Genomic DNA, 20,582 nt, shown 5'->3' on the forward strand with positions numbered 1-20,582 from the left:
ATATTCAGTTCGAGGCATGTGGGCTGCTGAATTCATATCTGTGCATAGAATGTATAGCAGTGCCCTCTATTAGCGGCGGCTACCAGTGCCAGCTGCAGCGGTCTGAAAAAGGGTTTTGAGAACAGCCTGTCCTACAGCTGCCTGCTGTTTTGATTGCACATCTACACAATAGTGTTTGGTAAACGTGTGTGTAGTGGACCAGGTGGCTGCTCTACATATATCATGCAGGGGAATATTTCCTAGAAAAGCCATGGAGGCCCCTAACTTACGTGTTGAGTGGGCTCGTGGGGGAATAGTTAATGTGCGTTTTGCCTTTTGATAACAAATTTGGATACACTTAACTATCCATCTGGCTATCCCTGCTTTGGAGATGGCGTTACCTTTGTGGTGTGGGGCAAAGGCAACGAACAGTTGTTTTGTCTTCCTAAGGGGTTTGGTCCTGTCGATGTAATACATGAGGGCCCTTTTTACATCTAGTGTGTGAAGTGCCCTTTCCGCGACAGTTTGTGGGTTTTGGAAGAAAACGGGCAGTTCAATAGTTTGATTCATGTGGAACTGCGATATTACCTTGGGCATGAATTTGGGGTTGGTACGTAGTACGACCCTGTTGGCATGAACCTGTATAAATGGCTCTTGAACTGTTAGTGCCTGGAGTTCACTAACTCTTCTTAAAGAAGTGATCGCTACCAGGAAGGCTACTTTCCAGGTGAGGAATTGAATCTCGCATGAGTGTAGAGGTTCAAAGGGTGGACCCATCAGGCGTGTGAGGACCAGGTTGAGGTTCCACATTGGAGCTGGTGGGTGGCTTGGTGGAATAACTCGTTTGAGTCCTTCCAAGAATGCTTTGATGGCAGGCACTTTGAATAGAGAGAGGTGCTGCCTGGTTTGTAGATAGGCTGAAATTGCGGTCAAATGGACACGTATAGAGGTGTACGCCAGATTGCATCGGTATAGGTGTAGGAGGTAACAAATGATGTTTTGGATGGATGCGTCCAGCGGGTTAATGTCATTATTACCGCAGTAAATAACAAACCTTTTCCATTTGGCTGCATAGCAAGCTCTTGTGGTGGGTCTTCTGGCCTCCTTGATGATGTCCATACAGTCAGGTGGCAGGTTGAGGTAGCCAAACTCTAGGACTTCAGGAGCCAGATCGCCAGGTTCAGCTGTTGCGGATCTGGGTGCTGAATCTCTCCATGGTTCTGCGTCAAATGCGCGGGTTTGATCCGCAGCCTTTGATGCGGCACCACGGAAAGTTCGAGGAAGGTGGTGTACCATGGCTGGCGTGCCCACGTAGGAGCAACTAGGACGAGTGTCAGGGAGTGTTGTCTGAGTTTGCGAGCCACCAGCGGTATCAACGGTGCTGGGGGAAAAGCGTACGCAAATCTGCCGGACCAGTTCATCCATATCGCATTGCCTTGCGACTGCGGATGTGGGAACCTGGCGGCAAAGCTTTGGCATTTTGCGTTTTCGCTTGTGGCGAACAGGTCTATCTCTGGATGACCCCACTGCTGGAAGTACGGCTGGAGTACTGATGGGTGTAACTCCCACTCGTGCATCTGGTGGCTGTGTCTGCTGAGCAGATCCGCCATTTGGTTGTCCTTGCCGGGGAGGTGTTCCGCCATGAGGAACATGTTCCTCTGAATGGCCCACTTCCACATGCTCTGAGCCAGATGAGACAACTGTGGAGAGTGCGTCCCTCCCTGCTTCTGTATGTAGTACATTGCGGTCATGTTGTCCGTCCGGATCAGCACGACCTTGTTGCACAGATGTACTTTGAATGCCTTCATGGCTAGGAAGATTGCCATCAGTTCCAGAAGGTTGATGTGCATTTTCTTCTGTTGTGTCGTCCATAGTCCCTGCACTGTGTAGTGGAGTACATGAGCTCCCCATCCCTGGAGAGACGCGTCTGCTGTCAGTACTATTTGTGGAACAGGCTCCTGGAACGGTCGACCCTTGCAAAGGTTTTGTGGATTCCACCAATGCAGAGAGTTGTATGCCCGACCGCTCACCAACACTAGGTCTTTCAATTGTCCTTGAGCCTGATTCCACTGACGTGCCAAGCACTCCTGAAGCGGGCGCATATGTAGTCTCGCGTGTGGGACTATGAAGATGCAGGAGGCCATCATGCCTATCAACTGCATGAACACTCGCGCCGGAAGGGAGTGTTGAGGTTTGAACTTTGAAATCAGCATTTGCATGCTGTTGATTCTCACCAAATTTGGCTGAGCTGTGGCCGCCAGAGTGTCTATAGTCGCACCTAGGTACTGTTGTACGTGTGCGGGCTGTAGATGGGATTTTGGGTAATTTAGTGAGAAACCCAGACTGTGAAGGAGGTGAATGGTGCGGGACATGTGGCTGGCACATTGCTGGGCTGACTTTGCTTGAACGAGCCAGTCGTCCAGGTAAGGGTAGACGTGTATGTGCTGCCTCCGTAGATGTGCCGCCACAGTAGCTAGGCACTTTGTAAACACCCTTGGTGCCGTTGTCACGCCAAAGGGAAGGACTCTGAACTGGTAGTGCTGCCCTTGAACAGTGAACCTGAGGTATTTTTTGTGTGATGGGTGAATGGGTATGTGGAAATACGCATCCTTGAGGTCCAGTGTGGCTAGAAAGTCTCCCTGCTTGAGCAGCGGGAGGACTTGCTGGAGAGTGAGCATGTGAAAATGCTCGGAAAGAATGTATCTGTTTAGGGGTCTCAGGTCTAATATAGGTCTGAGTGACCCGTCCTTCTTCGGTATTAAAAAGTACAGGGAGTACACGCCCGTACCTTGCTCGTGGACGGGTACGACCTCTATTGCGCCTTTTAGAAGCATGCTTTGCACCTCTTGCTGTAAGAGCGTTAAGTGCTCTGAGGACATAGGACGGTTTTTTGGAGGTATTGTGGGTGGAGTGGAGGTTAGTTCTAGACAGTAACCGTATTTGACAATATCTTTGACCCACCTGTCCGTGGTGATGGAGTTCCACGTGGACAGGAACCTTTGTAGCCTTCCCCCGACAGGTGTTATGTGGTCGGGAGGAAGGGAGAGGGCGTCACTGCTTGTTCTTGGGGGAGGACCTGGTGTTGCCGTAGCCGTGTCCTCTGCCCTTTGTACTGGAGCCACGATATCCACCCGGGTGTTTTTATCGTAGGTGGTTTGGGTATTGCCTTTGCTGTATGTCTGCTGTGACCCCTGCCCTCTACCTGCTCCCCTATTTCCGGGGCGACGAAAGGAGCTGCTCCGAAAGGACTGAGTCTGGAGAGCCCCCATGGACTTCGCAGTGTCTGTGTCCTTCTTTATTTTCTCAAGGGCCGTGTCAACCTCCGGCCCGAATAAATAGTCGGGGTTGACAGGTTGGTTCAGTATATAATTTTGCACCTCAGGTTTGAACCCGGAGATTCGCAACCAGGCATGTCGTCGCAGCATGACGCTCGTGTTTATGGCCCTGGCCGCCGTGTCTGCGGCATCTAGTGCACACTTGATGGAAGCATTTGTGAGTAGCTGTCCCTCTCTGATAAGAATTTCTGCACCTTCTTTGAACTGGTCAGGGAGATGTTGGAGTAGTTGCTCCATTGTATCATAGTGCGCTCTATCGTAGCGAGCGAGGAGCGCTTGAGTGTTGGCTATGCGCCATATGTTGGCAGCCTGTGCGGCAACTCGCTTGCCAGAGGTCTCTAAAACCTTGGACTCTTTGTCCGGGGGAGGAGCGTCACCTGTTGATTGCGAGTGTGCCCTCTTGCGAGCATTCGCAACGACAATGGAGTCGAGAGGTAATTGGCCTCTGATGTAAGTCGGGTCCCCAGGTGCTGATCTGTACTTTTTGTCGATCCTGGGGTTTATCACCCGTGCCCTGGTGGGTTCCTTGAAGATGTCCTTGGCTGGTTTGAGGACTCCTTTCAGCATGGGCAGAGTCTTTACATGCCTTTCCGAGGAAGCGAAAGTGTCCATAAGGAAGTCGTCTTCCACGGTGTCAGAGTGAAGCTGCACGTCATGATTATTTGCAGCACGTTCAATAAGAGCGTTGAACGCTGCAGTGTCCTCTGTCGGAGATGTTTTCGCTCCATAGAGTTGAGGGTCCTGTGCATCTAGAGGTGCACTGGGGTCTGCAGGGTCGCCCCAAGTTTGATCAGGGTCCTGTTGGTCATCAGGGTCCATGTCCCCATGGTAAGGGACTTGGTCATCCATATAGTCTGCCAACGCATCCGTGTCGGAGTGTGTGGGAGAGAATGATAGTGGGTCTTGGTAGGGCGAGTCGAAAGATTCGCAAAGCACAGGTTCTGAGTCCACAGGCAGCTTTCTCTTTAGTGGGATCCTGAAAGGGTCCAAGGGTGGCTCTGAAGTTATCCTTCGGTCATGGATAACCATCCTGCCGGTGTTGGCGTCGATGTAACGTGACGGAGACGTCTCAGCAGGTGTAACCGTGGTGTGGGTGACCCGTGTCCTGAGTTGGAACATTTTCGGGATCGTGGATGGCGGCAGGCCAAAAGTTATGTTGGCTGGCGCCGAAGAGGCTGTTTGAGCTTTTAGTGGGCCGGAGCCCGATGTGTCCTGGAGGACCGCTTGGGTTTTGCTGCTTTGTGCCGCAACGGTTCGCGCTTGAAGCGCTTTCGAGGCCTTAGCGCCGACCAGGTTTGTAGAGGCGGCCGTGGACTTTTTCGGCGCCGGTGGGTCATCGGGTCGAGGGGCGGAAATGGCCGTCGACGTCTTCGATGCAGGAGGCTTCGGTGTTGCCGTGGAAGCGACGTGAGACGCAGCAGGTGGTAAGACCTTCGGTTTAGGAGTCGATGGCGTCGGCGTCGAGAGCCGAGCAGGTTTGATGGCACCGAGGGCCTTTTTCTGAATGCCGACTCCGGCGTCGGCCGCTTCAAGTTCGGCACCGAAGTCTCGCTTGGGGCGCTCGGTGCCGATGCGTGTCGCTGGCGTCGAAGGTGTGGAAGGCCTCGATCCGACTAGCGCCACTTTCGGTTTCGGTTTCATTTGTACCGGTGCAGCTTTTGGTTTCGGTTTGGTAGAAGGGAAACCAGCCGGTGTAGGTAATAATGGCTGCCGCTGAGCGTCCGAGGCCGGGCCCGAGGGCGGGGCCGAAGAACCGCGGGATAGGTCTCGGGTAAGGCCCGAAGGCGATCCCTCGACCGGAGCCATAGACTGTGGCACTGGGCCCTGAACGGGTAGGCCTTGCTCGTCATTGGAGCTACTCTCTTCGGCCCCTAAGGCCTCATCGTCGTCTCCTACCTCGGCGTTGTCTTCATCTCTGCGAAAGAGTGATTCGTCGACGTCGTCCGAACCGGAGTCATGTTCGGAACCAGGATTGGAGGGTAGGACTTCTAACTCCTCGACATCTTCGGCGTTGAAGATGTCTGCCGGGGCCGGTGCCGCGTGCTGCGCTTCGAGTCTCGCCGCTCGAAGATTCCGTAGAGTCTTCTTGGAACGGAACCGGGCACAGGCCATGCATGTCGATTCGTCGTGGTCCGGCGACAAGCATTTGTTGCACACCGGGTGGACGTCGATATGGGGATATTTCGCATTGCATACCGGGCACCTCTTGAATGGTGTCCTCGACTCCATCGTCGGTGTCGTCGATGGTCAGGTAAAAAGCGAAAAGTTGTTTCCGAAGTTAGTAAGCTAACAGGTAGGGTCGAAACCGATCGAGTGAACAGTACCGACGCGAACTAAAGGCCTTTTGGCCTCCACTAACTTTTTCCTAACTGGAGTTAAGATAGCACATCCGAACCCAATGGCGGAAAAAAACAATCTGAGGATGGAGAGGATGCCCATGCGCACTGTAGTCCAGGGGAGGAGTCACCTATCCAAGGATACTTCGAAGACTCTTCCAGGACAACAACGTGCAAACATCCGGACCCAACACTAGGCGGCGATCTATGCACAGATATGAATTCAGCAGCCCACATGCCTCGAACACAACTCTGCAAGAGAAGGGTATGTATTGAGCTGACATTGAAGGGGTAATCACCAAAGAAATGCAATCCTATGTCAATATACATGCAGCAGCAGGGTGCCCGTCCTGTGCACCGCTATCAGTATCATGTGTGCCAGCATACTGCGCCTGAAGTATTGTTTTTAACTCGTGCGAGGCAACCATATGTTTCCCCTCGAACACATGCCTGCGTGAGACTACATCATGCAGATAGGAATACCCCAGTTACTGTAACCAATGTTTACACAATTATTAGGTGGTGTTTAACATCACCAATTCAGCATGTGCGCCAATCCTGTGTGTCCGCATACTGTGCCATGAATATTGTCTTTGTCTAACTCGTATGAGGTACCCGTAGGCTTTTCTTCATCATACACCAGCGTGAGACTACACCATGCAGATAGGCGTACCCGAATTGATGTACAAATGGTCAAACAATTACCCGATCGCGCGTGACAATCCAGTGTGTGCGAAAGTCTTTCCTACCAAGATCCACTTAATACTTAGTTCACTGCATCTCAACAGAGCAAATATAACGAAGGTGTCAATCCTCAATAATTGCAAAGAAATCATTTAAGTACCTTCACAGTACGCCAAGAGATCTCCTCAATTTAGCTGTTTTGTTTTGATATTGCATGTGTGGCCAATTTTTTGCCATACAACAACCGGGTCTGATGTCACTCACTTCTTTAGAAAAACCTATTCGTGTCTATGTGTGTATAAAAGTGTTTCCCTGGTTATCTCTTTCCCAAAAATAGTTTGTATAGAAGGAAAAGACAGAGGGAACCATATGTTTATGGTATCCACTCGAAAATGACAGTGGTAGAAGAAAAGTGAAGAGGGACTGACAGTGCCTCACGGAAGTAATCCCAACGAGGATACGCAGACAGGTACTCACCTCATATAGATAGGTGTGTGCTACGTCCAAGTTTGGAGGCCGAGTATTATCCGGACCAGAGGGCTGACGAGAAACACAAATCCGCGGCCATTGGGTAACCAGGCCAGGTGGACAAGCACACTTGGACGTAGCACACACCTATCTATATGAAGGGTTGAGGTATGCTGAACAAGAGCAATCTTCATGGTGCAGACAGATAGTTCACTGGTCTGAACTAGCAACGCAGAGTGGCCAGTCGACCCTAGCCGTGAGGAAGTTGCCGCAAATTTACTAAGGCAATGAAACATGTTGGTTTTAAATGAGCAGACACACAGCACAGAATAAAGAGTTATACAGCTAGTGTAGTCTCGCTTGGTTTTAACTTGGATTGACGTGGGTTCTGATCAGACCCGGTCTCTCCCATCTGGGTCGACAGTATTATTTTTGAACATAGACACAAATTACTATACAAGTTTCACGAGGCACCAGTTGTTGGGATTGATAAGAGGTTTTTGATTTATTCCTTTTTTCCTTTCTGGGCGGCAGTTGCCTATGATGAGAACGTGAGGTAGCAGGCGAGTACCTGTCTGTGTATCCTCGTTGGGATTACTTCCGTGAGGCACTGTCAGTCCCTCTTCACTTTTCTTCTACCACTGTCGTTTTCGAGTGGATACCATAAACATATGGTTCCCTCTGCCTTTTCCTTCTATACAAACTATTTTTGGGAAAGAGATAACCAGGGAAACACTTTTATACACACATAGACACAAATAGGTTTTTCTAAAGAAGTGAGTGACATCAGACCCGGTTGTTGTATGGCAAAAAATTGGCCGCACATGCAATATCAAAACAAAACCGCTTTGAATTTGCAAGGGATACTGATGAAGGTGTGGTTACTCGAGAACTGACAAACGTAGCAATAAGTGCATCTGGAATGTCCCAATACTGCCGGAAGCTTCCATAGTGACCCGAGTGTGTGTCAAAACACGCTCCTAATGTTCGTATTTTGTTCAAAGGGAAAACTGAGCAGGCTGGTTACTTGCTTACTCAACCGGATGCCCATGGATGTGTTTTTGTATACGGTTACTCATGGGGTTGAATGTGCGGACCATGTCTATCCGATCTCTGTTCTCAAGTCGCCCATCTCTGGGAGTCAAAAGGGACTCCCTAGGACCAGGGCTTCTAGAACACGACTTGTTGTTTTTCGTGTGCATGGCCACGGCTTGCACCTTGTCCACACACTGTACCACTGTCGCAATTGGTAACACACGTTATTACGCACCTACTTGATGATATAAAATGGGAATAGAAACCAACAACTTTTTGCAAAAAAAAAAAAAGCTGGTCTCCTTTATTCGTTGTGTTGAGCGAATGATTACATTTTATCAGGATACAGTTGATGAGAAGTACAAAGCGGTCTTCACATAAAGGTCCCTCGAGACCTCTATTGAAGTAATGCATAGACCCAGGCCTAGGGGGACATACTGGGGTTGGTGTTTGAGTTGTATGCTCTATCTATAACATCAGCATCACATCTGTGTGTGTAAATGTGGAGGAAATCCTGAATTAGACAGCAATGTGAGGTACCGATTAAAACAGGATTACAAGTGGCGTGGCCACAACCTGCATCCCAGTAATTGTGTTGATGTTTTAGGAATGAATGGAAAAATCTAAAGAAATCAGAAAACATAAATTGATTTCTGAAGTAATTTCTCAGTGGATTGGCCAATCCTTGTTGTACGGTAACACCACGATCCTCAAGTATCGCGCCCCAGAGTATTGGTGATTCGGGGTACCGTATTACTGCATGATTTTTCCTAAGGACCTATGTAATCTCCTGCACAACTTTCTAACACAAGCACTTTACACTGCGGCAGTACGCAGCAGGGCAATATGATTTTGTATTGATAAAGCCGCTAGCCTCATACGGCGAGCGTTCTCGTGTTGCCCTGGATACAAAGTACGAACAGCCTCTAAGGAACTCTTTTCACATGGACGTTATTATGGTCTCACAAGAATGGATTGTTAACGGTCTCTTCAGTTTGCCCTGGAGCCCCTTCTAAGAGTGGAAGCAGCCACTCCGGAGCACTTGTCGGCCTAAAGTTACTCACCGGTAGCACTGGTTCTACAGCGTGGGTACCATGCCAGACTCAGACGTATACACCCCTTGCTACTCCAAACATCAGATCCAAGGACTACACAGGTCTGTAAAGCAAACAGCAATGTCTGCCTCGGGCAAAGTTCTCTGAGAGACCTCAAAATGTAAACGGACAACTTTTTATTTTCAAATGAGGAAATACGAATGGGGTTTTCTATGAAGCAAGTGATTTTTTTTTAAGAGAATACTTTCTATTAAAAAAGTTTCATCCCTGTAAAAGTGTTCTGGGGTCAAGTAAGACAATGCTGGAAATATTCAGTGCCCATGGGTCTGAGCAGGGGTTGAGGGAACCATCACTAAAGAACCCTTCTACTAGTCAACTTTGACTCCACTGTGGTGCCAAACAGGCTCTGAAACCCGCTGTCCTTCTAAAGCCTGATGTTGCCTCGGTTATTGGCCCCCACCCCACAGATACTTCAGGTTAAGATGACTGGATCACAAGAGTCATAGTGTGCATTTTAATTGTTCCCACCTTAAAGTGGACGGAGGAGAAAATCAAAAGGTGTCAATTACCCTAAGCACAATTCGAAAACCTTGCTGGAAAACCACACCCCGCACATGAACATTTGGGGCTCAGTAAGATCCCAATGCCCAACCCCTGAGTAACCCTCGCATGGAAATATTTAAAATAAAATACTACTACTGGAAAGCTGGGCACCCAATTTTGACTTAAATGAAACATGGTGCTAGAAGCTGCTAAGAAGGCAGCTGTTGACGTTGTTTCACCATCACTTGAACAAAAACACAAAAGATTCAGAAAAGGGGCGCCACATTTTGACGCCACACTGTGCCGATGAGGCGGGGTTCTACCAGTGAGGTTCTGTGTTCATAGTAGTTTACGATCCGTAATGTAGAATCGAGGACTACCAAGTCTTGCTACCTTCTGTACCAAGATCCTTCCAACCCCTGGAACCAGGATCTGGGCTGCCGGGACCCTGGGAAGGCGACTCACCTGCGCGCTTCTGCATCTTCTTGCGTTTCTTGCCTGCTGCCCGCAGCCCCTGGCCTTGCTGGAGGGGATCCATTGCCCAGATCTCTTGCAGATTCGGGGCTCGAGGTACGACTCGTTCACTGTCCGCCCGAGGTTTGCTCTTCTGACTGTCTTTGATCTGCACCGTCATGGAATCAAACTAGAAGCCGGCAGGGGATAGGACAAGAACGAAAGAAACATTTCCTTATCACTCGCAGGAATACAAACACAGACTACTGTCCACCAAGATCAATCCATGAGAACCACAAACAACCCCCGCCCCAAACAAGTTCCCACCACCCCTAGCCGGTGTCGGCCACTCAGAAGTGACCCCGCCCCCAACTCCTATCTGTACAAACTAGTAGCTCTGACTTCCAAATGTTAATTATATTCTGTGCAAACATGGTGCGTGTGCAAACTCTTCAAATGTGAGCAGCCTTTCAAAGTATCATTGGAAAAACAAATGTATATTAACCATTAAAAAATGGGATAAGCCATCTGAAAACCCGCTCTGCCCAGGCAGGCGGGGGGGGGGGGGGGGGGGGGGAGACCGAGGAAACCTGGCATGTTGGACGCTGTGGGGATGGGGACACAACTCTCTTCTGTTGCGCCATCAAAGGAATGCAGGAAGGGACAGTCTCCAACCGAGCATCTTTGCAAACTTGGGCCACCTGCTGTTTCCATCCCTGGAGCACTCACACGAGCTGCCAGATTGAGCCAGGCTGTGCCCCCACTGACTGTAAAAGTTGGACTGATACCTGAATCATCCTCACTGTGGAAGGTGCCCTGAGCTGGGTGGAGACATCTGTCTACCTGTGCATGGCCTGAAGATGGAGCCGAATTAGCGGATTCTCGTGCGGACACCTGTTACTAGGAAGGGCTTGGGCTGGCCGGTTTGAATCAGGAGGAACGCGTACCCCACAGAGACACATATGTGTTGATGAGGTCTGGCTCACGCAAACCTTACGAGTACAGGAGCTGGAAGGTAGGAATCTATCTCACCTCTGTGTCGCGAGCATCGTCCATGACTTCCTCTGCCTCATCGCTGAGCTCGGGCTCCTCCTCATCCTCCAGGTCGATGTCCTCCACACCGCCGCTAGTCAGACCAGAAGCCTCCATTCCTATCCCTTGGGGCACAGAAGCCATTTCTAAAATGGAAGAGAATGTGCAAGAACAGGAGAAGCTACCGGTTACAACTCTTCTGCGACTGTACCAATGTTCTAATCCACTCAAACATGGCAGGGTGTCTCACTGAATATGAATGAATGAATGTGCACGCGCGCACAGAAGTGCAAGTGGCTTCACTATGGGGGTTTGGGTAAAAGAGGTAAGCCAATGCTGTACGTGCCAAGGGCCACTACCCGGATGAATCCGCTTGCGCTGGCTACTCACGTGACAGTGCGTCCAGGTTCCCCTTCTCCAGCTCCTCGAAGTCGAAGGCCTTTCCCATTTCCGTCACTATCTCGGCGCTGATGTGCGTGGGCAAGGTGTGCGTCTCTGGGGGGTGCGTGAAATAGCAGATCTTCCCGCTGGAAGGGTGAGAGAATGACACAGTGACCAGCCGTGCAGAGTGACGTATGATCACCCCCAGCACTGCTTACAGCAACACGTGCACACATACATTCACCGCAAACCCTAGCTAAGTCCTCTTTAGCCGTCTGGAACCAGAGCGTGCTTTGCAGCCCTGGTGCACGGGGGCGGGGAGGGCGCATCGTGTCACAGAATATTCCAAAGGAGAGGAACAGGGAAGGAGAGACCAGATTCCAACTTTGACCATCTTTCGTCCACTCAAAACACATCCAAAATATGTGTCATTGAAAAATGTGGATATGACGGCAAACTCTTCTAGACTATACTCTTGTAGGACAGACGGCCTTACACAAGAGCCTTACAGGCTGAACATAAAGGGAGTTGGGAAAGGAAGTCAATGGCTTATTATAAGATAGTGGAGACGTGAACAAACATTTGTAACCTAACGTGTGTATTTGTAAAGCGCATGTTCACCCAGAGGTCTCTTGGCGCTGAATAACAGATGTTTATTGTTACACAACTCAATGGTACTCATTTTATCAACCTCAGATGGATGAAAGGCTGAGTGGACCCGCTGGGATTTGTACCTGGGACCATGAGGTCGAACACAGGCCCCTGCAGTGGACGCACGAGTCCACTGAGCCGCCAGACCCGGCTGTGTTTAATGAGCTGGTCAGCAGAATGGAGGGAGGGTTTAGGGGAGTGGATTTAGTTTGGGGCCAGAAAATCCAAACAGCAGCATAAATATGAGAGAACTTGTAGTGCTGCATGACATTCGGAAAAGTAGGCGGTGAAATCAACTTTTTCTGTGTGTCGCGATCTTCGTGTGGGTGCACTGGGAGCTGCGAACACATCTAAGGGACTTGACTCGAGTAACCAGAGTAACCAATATAAGGGGAATGTTCAGAGCCAGGGGAGATGTGAAGACTGGGCAGATCTGGCGGGAGAAGAGGAAGAAGAAGCTCGGCCTTGGATTGGTTGAGCACTGGATTCCTGGGCACACAGTTTGATACAGCTGCTTATCACACGCCAATGGGCGCAGAAGGCACCACCAGCAGATGCTCAGAGCTCCAGAGACCAGCCAGGTAGAGCGCCTTTGGACTACATAAGTGCATCCCGCTGCAGGGACTGCGGGAGATTGGCTCAGCGTATCCAGAGATCCTTCGCTCTGCCCTGCGTTGCACCTTTTGATAGTACGAGTGTTATTTATTTTTCATTTTTATTTTTTGACATTTCATGGATGTACGCGTTTTATGGGACAGAAGCCCGAAACAAACATTATAAAAAGAGTAATCGCTGACCTTAAATACTGCTCTATCCTGGGTTTTGAAGTAGGAACTCTTGGTATTAAACACTGAAGCTTTACTTGAGCAGGCATCTAGATTTCCTAAAGTCTTGATTTGTTCTTGCTCCCCCACTCTCCATACTTTGGAGCACTTGCTCTGCAGAGCAGTGGGCAGACAGCTGGCATGCACCCCGATACGCACATGTGTACTCTAAAGGGATCTCTAGATCTACTGTGGCTCTCGCTCTGCTGGTCGTCACGGGCTGCTGCAGCTCTAAGTGACTTCACCACGGCTGCTGTCCACTCACTTGCTCCAGTCGGTAAGGACGATCTTAGCTGCCTTCTCGTGGTCAGGAACACCGCCCTTGCGCAGCTTCCCTTGCCTCTTGGACAGCAGGGCCAGGAACTCCATGGTGTTCTTGAAGTCGGGTATGTTGTAGTGCTGCATGATCTGCGAAGTCAAAGCGCAACAGTGGTTCATTTGAAAAAATTAGGTGCCAGGGCCCTTCTCGGAAGCCCACTGCAGCTTGCACCACCCATACCCTGCCATCTACAGTACCAACATAACACCATCACACTCCTACAAGTGTGACTATTTCAGGGCGCACAAAGGTATAATATTGGCTATGAAAGGCTGGTATTATTCTTTTTCAGTGTGCATTGGATTAATTAACCTGGCTGTTGTGCTCATCTCAAAATTAAAAAGACAGCGCCACCATGTGGTGGACTATCACTACAGCCGGTGCTGACAATTTAGTGCCGGTGCCAAGCACTGGAAACCACCAGCACAAATTAAGCACTGAAGCGGAAGCTTTAGCAGGCACCAACTGCCTCTCAAAAAAAGAATCACTCGGTTGCTGGGAAACCCATACCTGCTCTTTGTTGCAGCGCCTCAGAATGGCCTCCACCGGCCCCACCGGGTCCACGAGCTGCTCGATCTTCACGCAGTTGCGCAGGATCATGGCTGCGTCTGAGGTGGAGGTGGCCATAACAATACCAGGGCAGTCCAGGAGTTTGATGTGCTTGTCCAAGTGCACCTGCTGAAGACACCTGGAGGAAACGTGCACAAGAAATATAAGTATGGGTGTAATAGACATGACCCCTACTTTGAATAAAAGGCTTTCACATTTGTTTTTCTAAAGACTAGGGCGCCAGAAAGGACTTGAATAGTCCTCTTCCTACCTTGTACACAGCTGTTTCTAGACAGGTAGATCATTGTGGTGTTAGTTCCTCCCTCATTGCAATGTGTGTGAGCTTTTACTCCATACAGCAGGGCTTTGTTAGTTATGGTGGCAAGCTACTGACCAGGGCTATGAGCCACATCTGTTATGGGAAAGTCAGTGGGCCTGACATATTGTGAAATAAATGTCAATAGGTATTAAGGGTGCATTGTTATTATTCGAGTCCAATCTGCCGAGAGGTATTTTGTTATGTGAAATCTGACTAGGTTTTAGTTTTGTTGAACCCCCCCCTCCCACCCCCCCCCCCCCCCCCTGGGATAGATCTGAACTGTGATAATTCTTGAAAGGCTTCCTTAGGAGAACTAGTATTTTGCTTCGCCAACTGGAATGTTGATTACATTTCTAATTTTGTGATTGTAGGTCCGAGGGTTGACTTCTTAGCTCAATACCGTAGGTGTCAGTTAGTTATGGTGACGAGCCAAAGATAAGAGGTAAAGACCTGATTGGATCAGTGTTACCTTATGACCGAAGCCATTTGCCTGACCTGTTTATTATGAAACCGTATTACAAGGGTAGTAGGATTGGCTTATTTACTATAAAAAAGCATGTGTTTAGGCCGATAGGCATTTAACCACGGATTATTAAGAACAAAAAATGTCAGCAAGGCACAACTTACTACACCCCCCAGTATAGTCACTCTTAAGTCACAAGTTTTATACTGCCCATCTCAGATGACCAGCTGCCACATGGCCATAAACAAATACAAATATAACAACAAGAGGAGAGGCAATATGATCATAAATGAAAGGTCCAAATTTCAATGGGTGCAATCCGCAGTTTCCAACGTGCAAAATCGAGCTACAATCATCTGACGTACGCATCTACAGCCCTGAAGAAGCCCTTGTTGTAGGGCGAAACGTGTTGGCTGGCTGTGCCCGCATGATATAGACTAATTTGGACTAAAGAATTTCCTGTTCACATTGAAGTTTGAACTTTTCGTTTATGATCATATTGCCCCTCATCTTGTTGCTATAACCCCGCATTATTATCCTGCTGTGTAACAAGCTGTGGACGGGTATCTTACTCCCGCAGTAGGCAGTGGTTTTGGTGCTCTACATCCACCGTGACAAACCCGGCGGCTCTAATATTTTAATTGTGCTAATCCTCTCTAGGCCCTTTTCAGAGGAGTTGGATATTGTTTTGCCAACAGTGATTTTTTTTACCTATTTGTAATTTTCTAACTATGCATGACGGTTGCTAGTATATGCACGCTTCAATGATCTTGAGTTGGTTACAGGGTTCAAGAGAATAGCAGAGGCTGCTGGAGTGGTTGGTTCATTGGGGGAAGTTATGCAAGATTTGATCTGTTTATTTTGACAAGTTATGAGAAAGCCCGTAGGCCTGACTTACTGTGACGAGCATGTATGAAAGGCAACGGGGTTTTAGTGATGGATTGTTACTACATTGTGCTCAAAGCCTGATTGCTGAAATTTGTTAAATGGAACCTCCCCGATTACTTTGGTAGGCACGAGTTTTGTTGTAGGTGACCCACTTGAACACACCTGTCAGCGCCCTTACATGCTATCGCGCTTTAGAACACAATATATTTGTTTACACCACTTACTTGGTGACGCCGGGTGTTGCTCCCACGTTACAGGCTCGGGCGCGCTTCAAGCTGTTAATCAAACTGCTTTTTCCCACATTGGGAAACCCTGCAAGAATGTCACAACCAAGAAATCAGTTAACATCTACACCGGGTCTGACTGTCCTGCAAAAAAAGAGAATTTGTTTTGAACTACAGATGCAGTATTAGCAACTGCAGGGAGCTTCTAGTGTGACAATAGTCCACACCAATTCCCCACCAGCATGTTTGCTACATAAGCCAGAATCCGCTCCTCCTAGAGATGTCGGCCAGCCAGCACCCTGAAGGCTCCCCACTTCCCTGCTTCACAGTACCCCACTGCCTCACCTACGACCCCTACGGTGATCGCAGTCTTGATGTCCTGGTTCCGGCAGTAGTTCCCCAGAAGCTTCATCAGGCAATCCGCCCCGATGCAGGCTCCGGAGCTCAGCAGGTCGGTAGAGGCCTGGCTCACCGGCACCCGGCTTTGTTGCTGAAGAAAAGAAATCAAAGGTTTGTATCGAGTTTCACAAATCAGAAAGCAACTGTGCACTGGTGATCAGGGGAACAGGGCAAGGGAAGGACCCTCTACTAATATGAAAGGCTGATCAGAAGGGTGTCCCAGTGACCACAGAAGTAAGGAGAGATTCTGATGGGTGAAGAAAGAAAGAAAAGCCACATAGACTTCAAATCTAGTCACAAAAACCTACAACTGGTGCTCGCACGAAGATGCAGTGGATTTTACTTTCATTGCTCCTGGTTTGTAAACTTTAAATGCTTAATCGAGGGAGGAAAGTAGTTTCCAAGTTGCACGCTAATAAAGTTATCGAACGGAGATGGGGTCGTCCAAGGCTTGCCTGGTGGCCCACGGTGTGGCGCGAGGGCATGGATCATCGCTTGTTCTGGAACAGAGATTTTCGATGCTAGAACCGGTCCCGATACAGGTGCTAAGGCATGATAAGGACAAAGGAAGTACGGTCTACAGCATATACTCACCAGGTTCTTATTCTGCTGCTGCGTTGAGGCCTTGAAGGCCACAGTGGGGAACTCATTGCGTAGATACTTGAGCCACTTCTCCACAATCTCTTTGGAAACCAGGTCTGGAGAAAGAATGAAAAGGAAGGGAGTCAGAACTTTGTGTCTAAATACGAGACGGCAACAGACGGACTCTGCAGGAGCCAGCTTTACAAGTCATTAGAAAAGGAGGTCTTTCTTCACCAATGTGGAATCCTATCGGACCTCTGGTGCTGGGGTTGGCGGCATTGCCCACAGGCCCAGGAGTCCCTCTTTTGCTCTACTGTGAGTGGAAATGCAACAAACGGGCCTCTGCTATGGGGAGGACATCCCATTCTTGCAGTATCTCTCTTTTATACCTCTGTTCTAAGGTTGAAAGAGCGAGGCTGTTGGTGCAGTGCCCGAGGTATCAAATATTCCTTCAACACCATCCTAAAGTGTGCCCCATTGGGCCGATGACAGTGAAACGGGGTAGTGTAGCTGCAGGCTTGTGCCACAACAGGGAGGAACAGCAGTAGCAACATTAGAGGCCGGAGGAACATTAGAGGCCGGAGGAACATTAGAGGCCGGAGAAACATTAGAGGCCGGAGGAACATTAGAGGCCGGAGGAACATTAGAGGCCGGAGGACATTAGAGGCCGGAGGAACACTAGAGGCCGGAGGAACACTAGAGGCCGGAGGAACATTGGAGGCCGGAGGAACATTAGAGGCTGCTTGTCCATTCACCACTGATGTCCATTCCCAGCCCCTACTCACCAATCTTATTCAACACCAGGACAAGTTTCTTGTTGGTTCCTGCTTGCACCACCGCCTGCTCCACCTGAGGACAGCGGCAGCCTTGTGGGTCCCGGGCATCCAGGACTTGTAGAATCACGTCAGCCGCCTCCACCACCTGCAGGAAGAAGAGCAGCAGTTCAGAGTCAGTATGCACACGGTCGCCCTTCGTGTGGCGAATGTACTTACTGCCCTGGAAGGTAACACTGTGCAACGCAAAAAGGCATATGTGCGCGGATTCAAAAGTACAGAATGGAGATGTGGGTCAAATAAGGCCCAGCTGGTGGTGAAAAAACAACGTATTACTAAAGTGGCTCTTTTTGGTCCAACCTTCCTGGCACAGATCAGGTTTCAGCATGTTCTGCGGGTCTCCACCAACCACCCCAGTAAGTGCTGTACAATACTTTAGTAATTGTTTGGGCTGCAGGCGAAATCTATTAGGGAACTGCCTCCAAAATATGAATGCAGATCGTCCAGTGTGCGGCTCGCTTCAGCATCCTTTGTGAGGACCTGCACTTGCCCACATACTTGCATTTTGTCCAGCGAAAGATTACAGCTATTAGTAAGATTTTAGAAGTTAGAAACCAATTTACATACCAAGTGCCTCAGACAGCACAGAAATAAAAAGTTCACTGAGTAACGGCCTCTTCTCGTTTATTAGTGATCCCACGAGCAGTACAGTACATCTTTCTGCGTGTACCGATGCCCTGCAACCATCATGCATGCTCAAGTAACAGCTGGTGCCCGTTCTCAAAGCATTAATGAACCCAGGAGTTGGGAAAGGCGGCCTGTGTGGCTTCGCATTGTCCCTTTTTCCTCTCCTGCCATATGTTTTTCCACAACAGAATCTGCAAGTACATTAGTTAAACCAGCAGAATGGACTACGGAAACGCCCTATATGCCAGGATCAACAAGTCTCTTCTCAACAAGCTCCAGACCATACAGAACACCGCAGCCAGACTCATCCTCGGCATCCCTCGACACAAACACATCACCCAACACCCGCGTAACCTCCACTGGCTCACCCACGCCTACAAATGCCCCCGATACCTCAACGAGAGAATCTCCTTTCATGCACCCAAGAGAAACCTCTGATCCGCCAACCTCACCCTCGCCGACACCCTGCGCATCCGCAGAGCCAGAACAGGCCTTCTCCTACATCACGGCCAAGACCTGGAACAAGCTCAAGATCGATATCAGACGAGCCCCCTCCCTGAACATCTTCAGGAATACACTCAAGACCTGGCTTTTCGACTGAGCAGAGCTACTCCCTCCCACCCCCAGTGCCTAGAGACCCTCTCGGGTGAGTAGCGCGCTTTCAATTCCCTGATTGATTGAGATGGTGGTTAAACCTTGGAGACATAATGTGCACAACTGCACGAGACAATGAAATCCCTGTGGTGGAGGAGACAGGGTGCTTGTCCCTGTGGTACGGCTTGGAGGCAATCGCCGGTCTTTTTCTTGTCTTACTTACGGTTGCCTGGTAACTGAGTTCTGGGTATCAGCATTGGAAGGGCGGTCTATTCTGATGCACAGATGCCGGTTGCTCAGTGGTGAGGAAATAGAGGAAATAGGTGGATACCACTTGATGGATTTGACTTCAGGAAGGAGCTCAAGACATGGCTTTTCAAATGAGCCAGGCAACAAGCGCCAGGATACCCTCACAGGTGACAAGCAGCGCTATACAAATAGTACTGAATGAAGGTTTCCAAAGGGAGAGAGTGTCCAAAACTCAGCTGCCCTAAATACGAAGGAGTCAACCAACCATCTGATTGGCTGGCAGTCATCTACTAATCCCTAAACATGTCTCCATGACTTCTTACCATCTCTGAAACCCTAAAATCACCATTAATTACTGACTTTGATGGGACCCTTGCATTGTTTGGGGTTGTATTTTTTTGGTAAACGGGCATTTTGCGACTTAACTCAGGAGCAGTGTCAATCCACCCAGAGCTCTCCATTTTGCACTTAAAGTCAGATACACAAACTATGGGACTAAATAGATCATAGCTTTTTTGTCCAGATGTTGGTCACTGCCGTTGACTATATTCTCATTTTTTTCACACATACTGTAAGGCTCAACGTTATTTAAAAGTTTATTCTGTAAATATTAAGACAGGTCAGAATATGTACCTCATTCCCAAAAGGCGTGAGAAACTTCTGGGTTTCCACAGCCCCTATTACAAATTACTCATAACCTCCAGTGGGCAGGGAAAAGCAAGTTACTGGGCCCATCAAGATGAGGAGTAACGAGGAAACACTGCAGGCCAAGAGGAAACACTGCAAGCCAAGGGGAAACACTGCAAGCCAAGGGGAAACACTGCAAGCCAAGGGGAAACACTGCAAGCCAAGGGGAAACACTGCAAGCCAAGGGGAAACACTGCAAGCCAAGGGGAAACACTGCAAGCCAAGGGGAAACACTGCAAGCCAAGGGGAAACACTGCAGGCCAAGGGGAAACACTGCAAGGCAAGGGGAAACACTGCAAGGCCAAGGGGAAACACTGCAGGCCAAGAGCAAACACTGCAGGCCAAGGGGAAACACTGCAAGGCAAGGGGAAACACTGCAAGGCAAGGGGAAACACTGCAAGGCAAGGGGAAACACTGCAAGGCAAGGGGAAACACTGCAAGGCAAGGGGAAACACTGCAAGGCAAGGGGAAACACTGCAGGCCAAGAGCAAACACTGCAGGCCAAGAGCAAACACTGCAGGCCAAGGGGAAACACTGCAGGCCAAGAGCAAACACTGCAGGCCAAGAGCAAACACTGCAGGCCAAGAGCAAACACAGCAGGCCAAGGGGAAACACTGCAGGCCAAGGGGAAACACAGCAGGCCAAGGGGAAACACTGCAGGCCAAGGGGAAACACTGCAGGCCAAGGGGAAACACTGCAGGCCAAGGGGAAACACGGCAGGCAAAGAAGAAACACTGCAGGCCAAGGGGAAACACGACAGGCAAAGAAGAAACACTGCAGGCCAAGGGGAAACACTGCAGGCCAAGGGCAAACACTGCAGGCCAAGGGCAAACACTGCAGGCCAAGGGCAAACACTGCAGGCCAAGGGCAAACACTGCAGGCCAAGGGCAAACACTGCAGGCCAAGGGCAAACACTGCAGGCCAAGGGCAAACACTGCAGGCCAAGGGCAAACACTGCAGGCCAAGGGCAAACACTGCAAGCCAAGGGGAAACACTGCAAGCCAAGGGGAAACACTGCAAGCCAAGGGGAAACACTGCAAGCCAAGGGGAAACACTGCAAGCCAAGGGGAAAC

At 49.5% G+C, this 20,582-nt stretch overlaps 1 protein-coding gene across 2 annotated transcripts in view; it reads right to left on the reverse strand.

The window, feature by feature from the left end:
* Window positions 1–20,582, reverse strand: part of GNL3L (G protein nucleolar 3 like) — a 64,923-nt gene that overhangs the window by 12,310 nt on the left and 32,031 nt on the right. For both annotated transcript variants that reach the window (XM_085629846.1, XM_085629845.1), the window contains 9 exons: window positions 17,305–17,440; window positions 16,532–16,635; window positions 15,884–16,028; window positions 15,539–15,626; window positions 13,606–13,783; window positions 13,042–13,184; window positions 11,311–11,447; window positions 10,921–11,066; window positions 9,901–10,078 (listed from right to left, as the gene is read on the reverse strand). In XM_085629846.1, coding sequence (XP_085485972.1) covers window positions 9,901–10,078; window positions 10,921–11,066; window positions 11,311–11,447; window positions 13,042–13,184; window positions 13,606–13,783; window positions 15,539–15,626; window positions 15,884–16,028; window positions 16,532–16,635; window positions 17,305–17,440 — 1,255 coding nt within the window. The remainder of the gene's footprint in view (window positions 1–9,900; window positions 10,079–10,920; window positions 11,067–11,310; window positions 11,448–13,041; window positions 13,185–13,605; window positions 13,784–15,538; window positions 15,627–15,883; window positions 16,029–16,531; window positions 16,636–17,304; window positions 17,441–20,582) is intronic.

This window comes from Triturus cristatus, chromosome 10 (assembly GCF_964204655.1).
Source record: "Triturus cristatus chromosome 10, aTriCri1.1, whole genome shotgun sequence".
Lineage (NCBI taxonomy): Eukaryota > Metazoa > Chordata > Amphibia > Caudata > Salamandridae > Triturus > Triturus cristatus.